The sequence below is a fragment of the Habropoda laboriosa genome, unplaced genomic scaffold (assembly GCF_001263275.1).
Source record: "Habropoda laboriosa isolate 0110345459 unplaced genomic scaffold, ASM126327v1 scaffold68, whole genome shotgun sequence".
In the NCBI taxonomy this organism is placed as follows: domain Eukaryota; kingdom Metazoa; phylum Arthropoda; class Insecta; order Hymenoptera; family Apidae; genus Habropoda; species Habropoda laboriosa.
The window spans coordinates 1373152-1391294 of NW_017100195.1; the positions used below are offsets into that span (position 1 = coordinate 1373152).

The 18143-nt window shown below is 34.4% G+C and overlaps 2 protein-coding genes across 2 annotated transcripts in view; both read left to right on the top strand.

Moving 5' to 3' along the window:
• The first annotated feature begins 2940 nt into the window (after nt 1-2940).
• Nucleotides 2941-9232, top strand: LOC108570312 (neprilysin-11-like). Its single transcript, XM_017932151.1, has 18 exons — nt 2941-2980; nt 3097-3224; nt 3525-3671; nt 3881-3964; nt 4380-4591; nt 4658-5476; nt 6038-6130; nt 6208-6349; nt 6431-6539; nt 6605-6695; nt 6796-6963; nt 7070-7170; nt 7240-7283; nt 7364-7409; nt 7524-7582; nt 7660-7769; nt 8262-8429; nt 9093-9232. Exons 1-18 carry the CDS (start codon nt 2961-2963, stop codon nt 9183-9185), a joined length of 2634 nt encoding a protein of 877 aa, XP_017787640.1. The 5' UTR covers nt 2941-2960; the 3' UTR covers nt 9186-9232.
• A 1054-nt stretch (nt 9233-10286) lies between these two features.
• LOC108570311 (membrane metallo-endopeptidase-like 1) overlaps nt 10287-18143 on the top strand; it is a 12341-nt gene continuing 4484 nt past the window's right edge. The window contains exons 1-16 of the mRNA XM_017932150.1: nt 10287-10335; nt 10416-10576; nt 10921-11082; nt 11485-11568; nt 11721-11929; nt 12313-13584; nt 13699-13794; nt 13867-14008; nt 14079-14184; nt 14255-14345; nt 14819-14995; nt 15130-15236; nt 15307-15362; nt 15475-15526; nt 15604-15671; nt 15754-15890. Coding sequence (XP_017787639.1) covers nt 10310-10335; nt 10416-10576; nt 10921-11082; nt 11485-11568; nt 11721-11929; nt 12313-13584; nt 13699-13794; nt 13867-14008; nt 14079-14184; nt 14255-14345; nt 14819-14995; nt 15130-15236; nt 15307-15362; nt 15475-15526; nt 15604-15671; nt 15754-15890 — 2946 coding nt within the window. The 5' untranslated portion in view covers nt 10287-10309. The remainder of the gene's footprint in view (nt 10336-10415; nt 10577-10920; nt 11083-11484; nt 11569-11720; nt 11930-12312; nt 13585-13698; nt 13795-13866; nt 14009-14078; nt 14185-14254; nt 14346-14818; nt 14996-15129; nt 15237-15306; nt 15363-15474; nt 15527-15603; nt 15672-15753; nt 15891-18143) is intronic.

Consider the following 18143-nt stretch of genomic DNA (forward strand, 5'->3'; position numbering starts at 1 on the left):
ACTATTCGAATGGCAGTAGTATCCGGATTTCAATACTCTACAGTTTTGCGTGGAAGATCTTATGATAATTTCTATATTCGGTGTACTCAAATTTTCGAATACCAGTAGAATTTGGTTTTTAACTTGGAATAGTTCAACTATTCGAATGGCAGTAGAATCCGGATTTCAATACTCTACAGTTTTGCGTGGAAGATCTTATGATAATTTCTATATTCGGTGTACTCAAATTTTCGAATACCAGTAGAATTCGGTTTTCAACTTGGAATAGTTCAACTATTCGAATGGCAGTAGAATCCGGATTTCAATACTCTACAGTTTTGCGTGGAAGATCTCATGATAATTTCAATATTCGGTGTACTCAAATTTTCGAATACCAGTAGAATTTGGTTTTTAACTTGGAATAGTTCAACTATTCGAATAATTCGAATATTCGAATATCCGTAGTGTTTAAATTTCAGACTGTTCCGAATATTATTCGTACATTTCGAACATTCGAGTATTCCATTTGATGTGCCACTTAATTAACGTTAATACTATTCTTATTGTTAATAGGTAAGAGGGTGCCTACAATGCAAATAAATAAACTTCGGGAAATAACGTTTCAGTAATGGTGAAACACAAATGTTACAGTCCCTTAAAATCGTTCAGGGATTGTAAATTTGTCATTCTTTGCTGTACAAACTATTCAATAAATTATATCTCTATACCTCTATACATATGATAGATTGAAAAATTGTCAAAATTTGTCATTCTTATATTTCATTATATTATCATTCAATAAATTACATCTCTGTACAGTCGAATGTTCGATAAGTTACAAAAAAAGAAAAAAAAAGAAAAAAAAAGCAAACATCATCTGTCCGAATAAAATAAGTCCGATACCGTAAGTTTCGATTAACACCCGATACGAACGATCTTCGATCAATGAATTTCATTTCACTTATTCGTGTCAGCATCGAGGCGAACCACGATCAAGTAACTAGCTACCGCTCAGATTTACTCTCTCCTGTCACGGATATCCAGTCGCTAACTATTCCACCATCGGTCTATGCGGCAACGTTGTTAACATCGTATATTTCTGCAATATATTTTCAGATTGGACTGCAGCATCCTCGTGGTAGCCTGCACACGTTATCCTGTCCGCGGATGAAAAATAAGATTGCGCAGCCTTTCGCTCGGATGTTGGCGCATCTAACGATGCGATGCTACCGTTTCTTTGACCCGCGTCATATATCCTGATATTGAGTCACAAGAAATTCACGATCGAAACGCGATGCAACCGGCAATAAAAACTCCGCTAAAAACGTGCATTAAATTTGCCGATGCGGTGTAATTACGCCAACGCTGGAATTAAATGAACACATAATTGAAAGGATCGATACCATATATGACGAAAGTTGAACGATTAGCAAACATCTTGCAGCGTTAAATTCACTGCACTTTCTTCCATTTAATCGGATATTTCATTGATTTTTTACGTATCAGTTGATTTTCATTGATACTTTCCCGTGTAATAGTGTTACCCTTCGCCAGACGCAATAGGCACCATTTTCAAACTATTTTTGTATCAGGAGGAAATCATACTACGTATTCGAATGTGAACACAATGACTTTTATTATTAACCCTTTCGCTACGACAGATTTTAACGCGTAACGTGTGCGATTGGCGGTAAAATGTAATCCACGGCTGGAAAAATTTGTTACTCTGGCCGTGTCGTTCTGAAATTCGGTTTATTAAATTCAGGTGAAAGCGCGTAAAGGATGAAATCAAGTATTAAATTAAGGTGGAAGTGCACCGAAAGGCTGTAACAGTATAGTGCGAGCAAATTAGGCGCCAATAGTAATGAAAGGGTTAAAGAGATCAATTTTTCACCCGGTTCCGCGATTTCTTTTCTAGGTGACAAGAGAAATCACGATATTGGCACTTTGTGTACAATTTTATTCATCTTTCGTCGGTGTAATATCAGCGATAAAGACTGTTTGCAACATTCAGAGTCGTATGCCGTGGCGTGCGAACATCCTTGCTAAGTTGTCTCAAGGCTGACGGCTTTTCTATCGCCCAGAAAAAATTGAACCGAGGATTTTTCAAAACCTGTCGAGTGTCTTCATCGCCCCAACGATCGACATATAGTTAGAAGATTTCTCTACATAACGACAATCGGTTAACGTCAAAAATACGCTTTTTCCTACGGTTTTCCTAAGTTTTAGGTGTAAAAAAGAGCGAAGTTTCCAAAATATTCACCTGATTTTGATTGTAACGATAACGATAGATGTTCCGAGTATGCAGAATAAAGGGGAAAGTAATCGGTCCAACAGTTTCCGAGGAAACCCTGGGAGAGCTTTGGAAAACTTACTCGTCGCAATAACTATTAATTTCCGGACAATTTAATGTTTTATCGAATTCAACAGATATCACTTCTAATCTAAAGAAAATCGACATATTGTCTACGCTACTTTCTTGGAAGCAATATTTTTTTAAATGCAACACGTCCGATAAAAGTTTGTTCTTATCGCTAATATAAAATGTGAAATGATTCTGTTCGATTAGAGAGCACAAAGAGAAGTTCTAATTGTAATTGTATTTTTATGAGTGTATATACATAAATATAGTGTCTTCTAACTAACATATTTCGATATTATTACGTTTTGCTTCCAGACGACAATCTTCGATCCTTTATACTTTCTGGGATTAAAATTATCGAACTGTACGTACACATGTACCTTTTAACGAAATCTCACCGCAACGTGCAGTATTGCTATGTGCAGTATTATCTGTATACTAGTACTAGTTTATTATCAGTGCTTATCATCAATAGCTTCAGGGTTTCTCCATTTGAAGTAAATATGAAATCGCCATGAACTGCAATAGGCTGTGCACTTTATAAATCGGAAGGCTAGGTATTGTACGAGTGATTCAGCTTTTTACAGTTTCTCCTCTACAATATTTCGTCGTAAAAATCATGCGAGTCATAAGTGCTTTGTAAGTGACCGCTACGGTAAAAGATGATTTTATCATTGAAATAAACTATTTAAATAAGCTACGACTTGATAATACATCGTAATTTGTCGATTGTGATTTTATAACAATTCTTATAGTGTTCTTTTTGGCACCGTTGTTATCGGTACCAGCGGTAGACCGGACGGTAGTTACATCGTAGAACCGCTTACTGTAAAACCTCTAATAGAACAAGATGTTTGTGAAACTCGAGAATGCAAAGATCTTGGTAAAGAATTTTTACAATATTAATTTTCCTTTATTTATATATTTTACTTTCTACTTAAATTTCCTACTACTTAACCCTTTCGCGACCAGAGACACGCGAAACGGACAAAGTCAAACAAAAATTGATCTACATTTAATATCCATTAAAGACGCGACGATCGCTAGATAAATCGTGAATTCTTGCAAATACTTTGCTCACGAAAGGGTTGAACGTTCTCTTTGTAACATAATACGAACATTGTAATGTGAAAATTGATTTAACGTTGCAATTATACGTAAACATTTTTCTATTACTTAACAGCCGATGAAATAGGAGGAAGCATGAATCGAAACGCGGATCCATGTGAAAATTTTCTGGATTACATGTGCGGCAATTCGAACAAGAGTCTTCCTGAGCATGAAATACCATGGAATACATTTGGTATTCAAGTCGAAGATCTACTTGAAAGTACTGTTCATTTCTCTCGCTTAATAAATTTTCCATCTGACGAGAAACATGAAAAATTCGATCCGCTCTGTGTTACATCGTCTGCTTTTATACCTAAAATACAATTTGTTACGTACATTCTCGTTTCGGCAATAAATAATACTTAGAAAATTACAAAATGTACAGATGAGAGGGTAACGTGGTTTAAATTCAGTGTAACTCATTTACAGCTATCCTACGAGAAGAGATAAAACCTGAAGATTTCCATTCCATGAGAATAGCCAAACGGGCATTTCAAGCATGCACGAATACAGGTTATTATCTGAGGCAAATTTTCTTTTCGATAATAGTTCGTTCAATTTCGTTATATGCAAATGTGATTAAAATCAATAGAAAGATATTTCATCTTTAAAATATAATTATCTATGAAAAATAGGAATACTGTAAAATGTTTCGCAGATGAAATAATTCAATATTTTATCTGTAAAATTGTAGATTAGAAATACTTTGAAATATTTTTTATAAATCTTAATAACGTTTGCGTATAACGAATTTAATATTAATCGAACGAAGTATTATTGCTTTAATGTATTATATAATTTTCTAGATAAAGCATTTTATCTAGAAAATTACAGATTTGATTGTAGATTTATTTTGTCTATAAAATATAATTATCTAGAAAACATGGGTATACCCTACTATGAGCGACATTATACGATTAATTTACAGACGAAATGGAGAAATTTGGACTTCAGCCACTTATATCAACGTTGTGGAGAGCAGGCGGATGGCCATTAATAATGGAAGAAGGCGAATGGGACGAATATATGTACAAATGGCAAAGAGTAGACGATTACTATGCTCATTTGACGGGACTAAATAGTTTCTTCGACGTACATGTCGACATGAACAACTGGGACCTCGGTCATGTAAATCTAATCGTAAGTATGCTATGCTTGTTGAAACCAGATATTCTTGATAAAGAATAATGTTACCCTATATTTCAGATCGATACTCCGCAGATACCGCCAAATACTATGTATAAAATTCCAAGTATAAAGACCGTATTGAATAAATACAAACAAAGTCTTCCTAACAAAAGAATTTTCGAGAATAAAGCAAGGAAAAGATCGTCGAAATATAAGAGAATGTCTAAACCTGGTAGTGTTAAAAAATCTAGAAAATTGAAAAATGACGAAAAGAATAAAGAGATAAATTACGATTTCTTTTTCAACGATTCTGACAACGAAGGTGTAAGGAACAATGACAACAAGATAGAAGGCAACGTTAACGGGAACAATGATGAAAACGATGAAGAAAATGGTAATATCAGTGATAACGAAAATGATAACGATGATTTTGAATTGTACGACAAAAAAAGTAGCGGTAGCGGTGACCATGAATGGTACATCTATTTTGTTAGCGGTAGCGGTGACCATGAATTGTACGACTATGATGGTAGCGGTAGCGGTGACCATGAATTGTACGACTATGATGGTAGCGGTAGCGGTGACCATGAATTGTACGACTATGATGGTAGCGGTAGCGGTGACCATGAATTGTACGACTATGATGGTAGCGGTAACCATGAATTGTACGACTATGATGGTAGCGGCAGCGGTGACCATGAATTGTACGACTATGATACTAACAATGCATACATGAAATGGTTAGAGGAAATATTTTTACATACGCGAACACAATATTTAGTACACATGCTAAATGTTACCATAGCGCTTTCTGAAGCTAGAGGTGTTCCAATATCAATAGAGAGGCTCAGGAAAGATGCCATAGACTTAATTGGATTTCAATTAGACCTTAAAGAGGTAATGGGAGAATTTTAGTATTGGCAGCTTCTTAAGAAATTGAAATGTCCATCGAGTGTTTCGATTGTTAAATTAGATACTACAAGTGGAACATCGATGACTCGAACCTCAATGGAAGGGAAGAAGTCATCGAGTTATAGAGGTAGATTACCGAGTTCTCGGTACTGTTTCATTTACGTTGATTTTATCAGCCAAATGTTAACGTTTCTCGCTTGCGCTTTAGAATTCATTTTGTCACGTACAATCCGGGGAAAAGAATGAGAAAGGATAGAACTGTGCTTTAACTTATTCTCCTTCGATCATTCGCAGCAAACTGCTCTGTAAAGAAATAAACCGTTGATCCTATTGGATCGATCGACCGATATGTAGAAATTAAGTTCGACTTGTAGAGGTCGGAGTTCTTCTGAATTCCAGTTAACGGAAGTTTTATTTCGAGTTGTACAAGTCTTTACAGCGGAGCGGAAAGGGGATGAAGAAAATTTTCGTCTTATAGAGGTTTTCGAGTTATCGAAGTTCCACTGTATTATAAATATATATACATAATAACGTTTATCTGTACAGCTTGTATTGAAATATGGGAAAAGCATTAAAATCTCACTGGAAGAATTTCAAGCGTTATACGATTCCATGGAACCTAGAACAAGTAACGGAAAAGTAAGAAATGTGTCGTTCTGTTAAACGAAAGCAAGCAAGTTCGATTGAAAATGATTAAAAATGCAAAATATTTCCAGATAAATTGGATAAAGAAAGTACAAGATCATTTCGCCAGTGGAGGAATGGAGATTGATAGGAAAACAACTGTATTGATTTCAAATCCTCGTTATACGTTATCTCTTCAAGAATTATTAGATATTACACCAAGTAGAACAATTGGTATGCACGAATGTGTTCTATTTATAATATGACAGATAAATATTTAATAAAGAATCTATATATGCAAACGATTTCATATAGTGAATTACATACATTGGAATTTCGTCAGTAGAGCGATAAAAGCTACCACGAAAGAAATGAGAGCATTACACTATAATTGGCATGATGTAGAACCGGAAACAGTAAACAGGTAATTTCACATGAATTCTATATACAAGAAGGCAATGAAAGACTATCACGATAGTTCTGTTGTAGGACAAGAGAATGTGTCAGAGAAATACAAGCAGAATTCCTTGTAGGATATGAATACATACGACGATATTTCCCGGAAACAACATTGGAACAGGTAAAAAGAAAAACTTCGATATATTATTCATAACCGTAGGATAGCATAATATAATATCACTGTCGAATGTATTACAATCCTTTTTATGCGATCACCAAAGTTCTATGGTGTAATTGATGACATACAAGCCATACTCGGGAGTGCGCTAAGACCGAATAGAGATATGATTGAACGTGTAATTTTGCATAAACTAGAGTCCATGAAAAGTGTGACCGGGTATCCGGATTTATATCGAAACACGTATGTCGCAAAGGATTTCTACAAAGGTGTAAGTTTCTGATTCTTCGTTTCATTTCTTACTTCTTTTTCATTTTCATATCTCGAAAGAAATAGCTTGCGTTCAAGCTAATTCTGTAACCATTTGGTTTTTTTAGCTCAGCGTTAGCAACATACATTACGAGAATGTATTAAGCACGATGAGATATTTCAAATATCAAAACCTAAATGTTCTCTTCACAGGAGAAATTCCCGAAGAGTGAGTTTTTACACAGACAGTAAGATCTATTTAGAGCTGAAGTAATCAGAAGATTTCTTCTTTTCACAGAGTTAGGATCGATCTTTCGGCGGTACATACCTTTTTCGGCATCGGTAATTAAAATTTCATTTATCAATCGGTGATTAAAACTTCAAACTAGCAATATTCAGAATACCGTGCTTTATCGTTACAGAAGGAATAGATGTCGGAAAACCCGTTTTTACTCCTTATCAGCCTATGTACGTAACAAATTAGTATTTGCAGTATATCGTTCTGCTTTAGTAAAGGTTGAAATAACGTTACCATCGAAGTTAGTTCGTTTCATTTTACATAGTGGTATTTTTATTATTCAGGTATCGTAACTATGCCATTATCGGACGCCTCATGTATCAACACGACTGTATAACTATGGGTGAACTATTGTGAAATATTTTCAATTACAATTTTTGCTTTTCACAACAACATTGACGCGTATATGATGATTTTTAGGTAACTTGTATAACAAGCGGGAAGAACCGGCATGGTGGAAGGTTCTAATAAAGGAAGCGAACCATATAACCTGTTTCATAGATACCCCACCGCAGTATTTCATAGAAAAAGTATGAAATTTTTGCTACTTCGTATTCATTTGCTTCTCTACCTGTTCCACTTAACACAATGTTACTTACAAGTATCTCTCAACTGATTCTGACACTTTCAATCAAGAATATTTACATTTTCTTTACACTTCGATTTTCACACTTTATATTCTGATTTTGTTCGAATTAATGGTACACCGTTAAAACGATCCGCTGAACTTTAAAAAATCGCAAACAAATTTCTATCTAATTTGATCTATTTAGTGTCGAGTTGTTCCTAGTCGTATTATTTTTTTTTTTTTAGTCAGAGATTTCTTATACCTTGTTTAATAAATCAGAAATGAACAATGTCCCGATGAAAATCACGAATTGCAATGTAGGGAGAATATGTTTAATTTTGACGAAAATAAATGATGCATCGAGCAACCATTAGTGATCTATTTCAAAGAATATTACTCAATTACGCGTAAATCGTTTAATAACACGTTCAGTAATATGTACTCAATATTATAGGATTATATCAGAGATGACTACTTCGATCTGGATATGAAAGGCTTGAAAATTATTTTCAGTATTTACAAACTACTTAAATTATTCGGTCCCTACTATGAATTAGATGCAGCGTTACCAGGATTGGAGTATTTGAGTGACGAGCAACTGTTCTTCTTATTCTTCGGCATTGTAAGTTAATTTTTTATTTTGTTTTATTATTATGAAAAGCAACACTAATTTCTTCCCTGAGATGATAATAATTATGAAATATTCGTATTAGTATTTATTGACTAACGAACTTAATATCACTCAATGATCCTCTTTGAATATAGTAAGTTGTGTACAGTAATATAGCAAGTTTCGTGAACCCATATTTTGCATTTCATGCACCGAATTATGTCTTCCATGTGTGATTCATTGCAGAGAAAGTATGAATCTTTATTAGTAGAAATCATATCTTCTTCAGTGGAAGGCTTTGCATCGGTAATGATTTAAGAAACCTTACGATCGTACGATTTACACGAAACATGACTGATTTATTTATAAGTGTCGATTTAACCTTTATAATAAATGTCCATCAAATGAATGTAGAATATTCTACGATAATCCTACTCTTAGAAGAATGCAAAGATAGAAAATAAAACTGCATTGTTATATTATAATCAGCTAAAGTAAATTTCAATATTTCTGATCGCACAAAATAGGACGTAATTTGGATATCCTTTGTTTATATTTCCCACTGCACATCTATTTCACACGTTCACCGTCAGATATTGTTTATATTTCATTGATAACAAAGAAATCGGTGAGATATGACATCTTTCCTATACGTATGCCTCTTAAAATTCACAGTTAGGGGGTTGTGATCCGTACATGTTTGAAGCGTCGTGGAATGACGAGTTTGACAATGCTTTCAAGTGCTCCAGTAACTTTACCATAGACTAAAAAGAGGTGAAACATGTGGAAATGAGAAGGATGGATGCACAAATGGATCACCGGTGCTTTTCAACATTCAAATATACAAGTTCTAATACATATGTTATATTTCTGTTCATTAATTAATTCGTGTACACTGATGTCAGCATAAATGCAGAATGAAATTGACGTGTTATTTTATTTCACTCTGTTCCCGATCGTATCCTTGGTGCTTTTGACATGATCGGTAAGAAAATATTTGATACTATACAAGCTGTCCGAACCACCGAACCAATATCTCCTTTATTTTTCCAACATCATACAGAAACATTATTTTTCTTTAAAAAAAAAAACCAATAGCGGTGGGAGTAAATTTTGAGAAAAAAAATAGTGTTTCTTGAAAATTCTTTACAATCACAATGTAGGACATCAGAGACCGCGCAACTTTGAATTGAACTTTTTTTCCATACCTTGCTATGCTTTTGTAAATATTCACTGCAATACGAAAACTCACGATTGCTTCGAGGGGATGTTTTCACCCCTTACCACCGTTTCTTTGCCGAAGCAAAAAATTATTCTGTAATCAACGTCATTTCTGCAAAGTTTCAAATTTCCTTTGAATTTTCGACTTAACGAACTTCCCCTCTTAGCAATAATAAATACTGAAACTTATCTAACACAAAGGAACGTACATACATGTTGTATAATGAACAAAAGTAGCGACTTTTGAATTTATCCTTTTCACAATGGACAAAAAAAAGGCCTGCATACAGCTACTCGCGTGAAATGGTACAGAAATTTACCGTATCGTATATGTAATCATATCTGTACATACGTAATCATTCGTACCAAACGGAAACAAACGGAATGTGAATATGAATGAAGTTTCCTGGATGCGATACTAAAAATACTGCATCTGCAGAATCGCAAGGGCAAAGGATGCTGAATTTTTCTATTTGATTCGAAGCGAGAAATATGTTGGAAAATCTAATCGAAACGTAATCAGAAATAATTTCATGGCTATTTCTCTTCCAATGGTATAAAATTCACGCTCAACGTCTCACTTGTACATTGTTGGAAGAGAAAGAGCGGATGTGACATCGGAAGCCTAACTTCTATTCCAAACGAAGTTTGGCTCCAGCCACGTTGGCGGAATGTTACTCTTACGTCTGTTAATTTTGTAAGTAAAAAAAATCTTCGTTAAATGAACTTTTATTAAATCGTCATTCCTCGCGTTAATTCTGCAAAAATTACTTCTAGAGCGTCTTTGTGCGCTGCTATTAGCGCTAGTTTACTACCAAGCTTAGCGCTCAACTACCCTCGTGGCTTGCAACGTTTATTTGGCGCGAAACGGGAAGCCGATGTTAAAGAGAAGGGAGAAGAACGTGAAGTATGTAAAACTGAAGAATGCAATCTAATTGGTGGGTAATAGTTATCGCGAGACGAATCGTTCCTCTTGTATGAAATAAGTGATTTTTAATGTTCACGTGAAAACAAATTAGAACAAAGTTAAACTGTTGTGAAAATTTTTATATTTAACGTCACAGTGTAAGATGGTTATATTACATTTAAAGATTTCCACGGATCATTTATTTTTCAATTTAATTTTGTGGAGAAATTAAATTCTCTAATTTTATTTTCACTATTTTTTTTTTTTTTACTTTTCAGTGCTTCTTTCTTTAAAGTAAATGTAGTTGACATATTATTTTTATATTTGAAAATAGATAATTATCGAACCGTATATTTCTTTACGTTTGCAATGTAGCAAAAGTGATCAAGGAAAGTATGGACGAGACCGTGGATCCATGTGACGATTTCTACGAGTACGCGTGTGGAAATTGGTCGAAGGTGAATCCTGTTCCTGAAAATATGACCTCGTGGAGTTTGTGGACTATGGTATCGAAGAAAGTCATTAATCAAGTTAAAGGTTCGTTTTTTCACATAAACATTCATTTATTCTAACTTCTACACTGAGAGGATGTTTTATATCTTTAATTTAAATAACCATAAAGCAATGGAAACGATGTAATAATAAATTTATTTGTAAGTTGGATCCTTATATCTAATTTCTCTTAACATACTATTCTTTTAACTTGACATAACGTACATTCTTTTGCCTTATTAATTATTTTATAATATGATATTTATAACGTAGTCAACGTATATGTAATTTATATTCTTCTATGTAAATATGTTTTTTCTCTTTCTTTCTAAATCTTTATTGCCTTACAATTTGTTTTATCCTTGATCACCTATGCGGAGTCTTCTTGTCCTTTACAGCTGATTGCACTTTGATATTATTTTCACAATTTGTCATCTGTTTTTCCAGAAATAATCAAGTCTGAACCGAAATCTGACGATTTCTTCGCCGTAAAACTTGCTAAGAAATGGTATAAAAGTTGCACGGATTTAGGTGAGCCTTCAAGTGTCATTGATAAACGTACCTACAGAAGTCGACTTTAATTATTATCTTCCTTAATATTTCATTACGTACTTTCGATTTAATTATAATTTGAAATGTGATCAAAATCAGATATCATTATGAACGAAACATGTACCTTATAGATGGCATTAATAGAAGAGGAGTGGAACCGATATTGTCCACTCTATGGAGACACGGAGGATGGCCACTAATCATGGAAGATGGGGAATGGGATGAAGACATATACAACTGGCAAATAGTTGACGATCAATACGCTCGTTTGATGGGATTTAACGCTTTTCATGACTTACGTTACGACAGTTTATTATACGAAGATAACAAAACAATATTGGTACAATCACAGTCTACATGAATCTGTTCTATCAGAATTAGAGCTCTTACTATCCGGATATCCGAGTACTCACAATACTCGCTATAATCCGAACTTGTGTTCGAGTATTCAAGTATCTAGATTCGGATTCTTTTTGACAATTACTCAAACATGAAGCTTTTCTTACCTGAATTTATTGATTGAAGGAAGCAGGTTTAGGTAAAGGATTAAGATTAAAGAATACGAAAATTAGGTTCGGATTTATCCGGATATACGAATCCAAATTACTATCCGATCTAATTAAATATCCGAGTACTCGGATACTCAAAATTCGGATATCCGAGCAACAGTAAGAGCCCTAATTAGAATCAACGACAACAATTTGCTACGACAATTTGTTTCAGATTGAAACGCCTCATTTACCACTTGGCGTATACCAGATTCTTTCGTTAGAAAGTATTTTGAATGCGGATAGCAGTGATGAAAACAACGAAAGCGGAGAAGGTAGTCAGGAAAAAGGAAGCAAGGAAAAACGACGGGAGAGTGAAGAAGGCGAGGATGAAAATGAAGAGGGTGAAGACAATGACTGGTATTCTGTCGAGTACGAAGAAGAAGAAGAGGAACTGCGAAATAGGAAGGCAGTTGGTAAAAGGAATCACAAAAGATTAGGCCACCATGGAAGGAGACATAGCAAGAAGAAAATGACAACTAGACATGTTGCTAAAGTGAAAACGAGGAGGAGAACTAGAAGGGAAGTTATGAGGAAGAAAGTTCTTCATAGAATGTTGCATCAATTGAAGAAAGCTAACAAACGTAAGCTTCATCATAGAGCTAAAGGAAAATTGTCAAAACATACGCATTATCCAGGTCTGAAATTATCCAGGAAGAGGAGTAATTTGGGAATGAATAAGGAAAAATCAAACGTAAATCACATTAAGAAGAAGAAGAATAATGGTAAGAGGAAGAGGATTGAAAAGAGTGAACGTGAACACAAAGAAGAGCTGCACAAGAAGAAAATAGCTAGAAGGAAGAATGCTAAGCAACTGGGTCACGGTGAAAGGAAGAGTAATAAGAACAAAGTACTGGAAAAACGTACCCATGAAAAGAAGATGAAGAAGAAATCGAGCAGAACTGAAACGAAAGGAAAACTTCATACCATTGAATCTCACAAGCGACAGAAAACTGCCAATCATAGGGTTCATCGCTTCGCGAGCAAAATGAGCGTTTCAAAACGTAGAAAGGTGCTGGCAGACAGTAACGAACCTGAGTATAATGATATAGATGTCAGCAATGATGATGCAAATGAATATGACGATAACAACGAGGAAAACAATGATGACTATGAAACACCTGACAGTATTTATATTGACAATGAAGAAAATGACAACAGTGATAACGATAACGACGGTGGTGAAGGAAGTGGTAATGATTACGATGATAACGACGATGATGATGACAACGATAGTGATGAAGGAAGTGGTAATGATGACGATGACGACGACGACGATGATGACGACGAGGAAGAAGAAGATTTAGAAGAATTGAGACAACAATATAAGGAATACATACTTAATGTCTCGTTAATACTTATTGAAGGGAGAGGAATTGACATATCGAGAGAGAAATTGGAGCAAGATGTCAATGATCTTGTTGAATTTACAATCAAAATAGGAGAGGTACAGAAAATTTATTTTTTTCAGTTTTTCTACATTATACCCTGGCAAAAACTGAATCGAGACATTTCATACCAATATTTTAGAATTTAACTGAATTTGATAAATTTTCTTCAGCTCACGCTTGATTATGATGATGAACTTACGAATACAACGCTCAATGAATTCCAAAACTATTATAAAGATTTGGGACCTGTTACAAGCAAGAACAGAGTAAGATATTTTCTTTAAATAGAAAATAAACACATGTAGAAATGAATATTTGTATAATCGATGAATATTTAGATAAATTGGATAAGAAAAGTGGATAAACTATTTTCCGAGGCTGGAGTGGAAATCGATAACGACGTGGAAATTACTGTAACAGCTGTAAACTATATAGAAAAGCTTCACACTTTGCTGGAAGAAACACCAACGAAAACACTCGGTGAGTTGATCGATATCGAAGGTATTTCTATCTCGTTTAATCAAGTACATAACCTGGTGCTTCGTTACAGTTAACTATATTCATTGGAACTTCCTTAGTAAAATAGTAATAGCTGGCCCGGAAGAATTAATAGAATTAACAGAACAATGGAGCGGAAGAAATCCGTTCGGGTCCAGGTATGTAATACGATTTTCGTGTTATAGATAATTGAAAGAAATGATTCAAACTTAACTGACACTTTTATAGAGACGCGGTATGTATAGAATTGGTGGAACTGACTCATATAGCAGGGTACGAGTATGTTAGGAAATATTTGCCGCCCGAGGTAGCGAAATCGGTAAGAAATCATTTCTTTGTACACGTCATTCAGATGTTAAAAAATCTGGCGTAACGATTTTGAGGATGGAGCTTGCATTGGCTAATTCACTTTGCATTGGCAAATCTTAGAAGCTCCGTCTGAACATCTCTCCTGGCAAGGAATTGGAAATTTTCTGGTTTCTCCCAGGAATCGCGCGTGTCCTGTTCACGTCTCTAAGGATTTCGGTCCATGGTTTATGGTAGCGTTGTATTCGAGGGGCGTTTACGTGATCGTGAGCGTCGTACAGTAATTTTCGACAATTGAGGTTTTTAATTTAAAGCAATCGATGGAAATGTCTAGGATTAAATTCTCGAAGCTTATTTTTGCTAACTTTGAGCAAGCCATAAACTGTGTTCCGTTACGTACCTTTACTATTTAATACGAATCAACGTTCCTTAACTATGGTTTACAAATTTTTATCAATTCGTAAATATTATTCGTTATCGTTAAAGGCCAGAGATATGATCGATGACATACAAAAGGAAGTCGAGTATCAGATCAAGGAATCCACGTGGATGGACGACGATACGAAACATTTTGTTTTAGATAAATTGGTGCATATGAAGAATTGGATCGGCAGTCCAGAATGGTATCGAAACACTACACTTGCAAAACGCTACTTCCGGGGAGTAAGTTTCCTTTTAATAGTGCAACTGTTAATAATTATAATTTGTCTGTTAAGCACCGACAATCTCGATCTTAACTGTAACAAGTGAATCGTCAACTACAATTTCACACTAACGAATACTCTTTTCGTTCGAAGCTCACAATTGGCCCTTCTTTCTACGAGAACATTCTCAACTATATTAGATATATTAAATGGCAAGGCTTGCGGGAAATAGTGGAGGATAATGAAGAGGATTATTCTGAGTAAGATACTCGTTTTCTCGTGCTAGCAAGATGACTCAGAACGAAATTTCATATTTTTAATTGCTTACAGTGCTATGAATCCTCTGGAATTGAATGCTTTCTTCATACCGTATGAAAATTCTATATGTATGTACATTAAGAGAAACTTTAATATAGTTTAGAACAGAAACTTCCAATTTCTTCGTTCGATGCGAATAGCTATCAATAACTGAAAATTAACCATTTTCTTTAAACACAGCAATCACCGCGGCGGACCTTCAAAGCCCGTTCTTTTCTCCTAATCGAACATGGTAAATAATCGATCTTTTAAAAAAAAAGTTCTGAGATGTACACTTTCTCAAAAATTATGCAAAATTTCATACCTCAGGTACGTGAATTTCGGTATTATTGGACTTGTCATGGGCCACGAAGTGAACCACGGATTCGACGATTCAGGTGAATTACCGATAAGATATCTGTATTACTAATTGTAATTCGAAAAATAACGAACACTGTTTAATAAACTAATCGATGTTAGGTCATCTTTTCGACATGGAGGGGAATGAAATGGAGTGGTTGACTGCGATGGCAAATGCCTACAATAAGAGAGCAGGCTGCTTCGTTGATCAGTATAATAAATACAGTATTATCAAGGGAGAAAATATGACAATTGAGGTGAGCGCTTTATTTGAACTCTTTAGGTGCATCGATAATTTTCTTTAACATTGTTTTAAAGTATTTTTGATTTAGGTATATGTAGATATGTATACCTTTTTATTTTTATACAAAAATACTTTAATTAGATACATTTCAAAAGAAAGTAAACAATTAATCGTTTCGATATACAGTAAATTCTCTACAAGAGTCAGTAAGTTTGGATTCTACAAGTGACAGTATAGATGGTCCTACGCCTAGGTCTGCGTCATTGGTGCGCCCATATTATCTCGCTCACAGCCAGTCAAACGTGTAACGCTACACCAGTCGGTTTCCTTGACGAGATTTCACGGCTCTACATATCATAATAGAAAAATATAATTTCTTTAATTTTACTTTTTTTCATTTGGAATTTTTTTTAACATGTTGGTGAGATTTCTCTGATGAAAATGATATGAAACACAATATAATTTGAACAACATTTACTTATTAACACGTTCACTGTCGCGCCAGATTTACAGGTTGCTGTCAGGCGGCCACAAGAAAATACATTTTAAGCATAGGATTATAGGATTATGCTTTATAATTTTTTTTTTCAATTGAAAATAATGTCTAGCTAGCTATGACGTTCAAAATTTTTAGTTGACAACATTTATTTTATTTTAATTATTCTAAACATTTGAGGCACTCCAGTCACTGATGACCACCATGGCCATATCGAGGAAACAATCTAACGTTAAAACTTATTGAGTGATTAATTTAATTTCATAATATATCGCTTTAGCGAGCCACCGTTTGGTTGCCAATTGTTTATCACATAGAGGCGGCCTACCTCCAGGTAAAAAAAAAAAAAAAAATGTAGGGTCGACTCCACAAGTGTCAGTAAAATGTAGAGTCGATAGCAGCAGAAAAGCTGCTAAACAATTAGAATTAAATGTAACGATAGAAATTATTGCAATAATGCGTAATGCAATTGAAAAATCGCAGAAAAGTCTGATACAAATGTTTGAAAAGTAAAATATATAAGATGAGATACAGTATCTTACCACGTAATGTAACTTTTTATTGTGTAACATATTAAAAACACTGTTTGGGAAAAATTTGTCACAGAATTGCATTTCTTATTTAATCTTCCTTTACTGCTACTTCTTGTGAAATTTTATATCAGAAAATTGAAGAAATTCTTCTTTGTGTTTCGTAGGCAATTGATTGCTAATTTGCTATTGACAGATCGATGTTAAAATTTGATGTTAAATGGAACTCTCATATCTAACATAGTATCTGAATAATTTTTCAAGGTATTTTATTAAGAAACGCGCACATAGTGTTCAATTTTCTATCTTAGAATTAACTAACTTTATCTTACGAACTACTTAAAGTTAAAACTTTCGACTGTGTGTGAGAATCAGAGTGTCGACGGGTACGCGTAGTTCTTAGCTTGGTATCCTTTTGCAAAAGTGAGAATTTTCTTTGGAAAAGGATACCAATTACCAGGTCCCACCACGAGGAGGTGACTACGCAAGGGACCCGACAAAAACACATGCCCTACTGGCAGCTCTCTATCTTCAGAGATACGCGATTCTCATTCGTAGCAAAGGAAATAGATACTTTTATCAAAAAGAGTGTCTTGTATTTCACTTTAAATCGCAACTCTAATCATTTTCTCATTCCCAATGCAATATTTAAACTCTAAAAATTTCGTACTCTTCCTTAATAAGATGTTGAAAATGTAGATGGTATTTTATTAATTATGCTACGAATGAGTCGCGTATCTCTGTAAGAGAGCGCGCACATGGTATTCAATACAATTTTTCTATCTTAGAATTAGTTGCTTTATTTGATAAATTATTTAAAGTTAAAACGCACGCGTCCCACGACGTCCATCGGCGGATGAATAGAATATTTTCTATTGTCTTATGCTAACTTATTTTATCTTACGAACTACTTAAAGTTAAGACACTCGTTCACGCTCACTTCATACTCGGTACAGTTTTCGATCTTAGAATTAATTAAAGCTAACATGCGATAAAAAGGTACATTTTTCAAACATACAATGAAGCTCTGTAAGAAAAGTATATTATTAAATTGCAATAGGAGGATAAATTGTTAGGATATCTTTATTATATATATTTTATTTTCATATTTAAAATCGTAGTATCGAAGTTCTGTAAGAAAAATATATTGTTAAATTGGAATAGGAGGATAAATTGTTAGGATATCTTTATTATATATAGAAAATCATAGAAATGAAGTTCTGAAAGAAAAGTGTATTAT

Bases quoted from the DNA above. Each gene is read 5' to 3' on its own strand.
- LOC108570312 (XM_017932151.1), top strand. From the start codon at position 2,961: ATGCGAGTCATAAGTGCTTT. The intron at 2,981-3,096 runs GTAAGTGACCGC...CAATTCTTATAG, and splicing joins ATGCGAGTCATAAGTGCTTT to TGTTCTTTTTGGCACCGTTG. The intron at 4,592-4,657 runs GTAAGTATGCTA...CCTATATTTCAG, and splicing joins TCGGTCATGTAAATCTAATC to ATCGATACTCCGCAGATACC.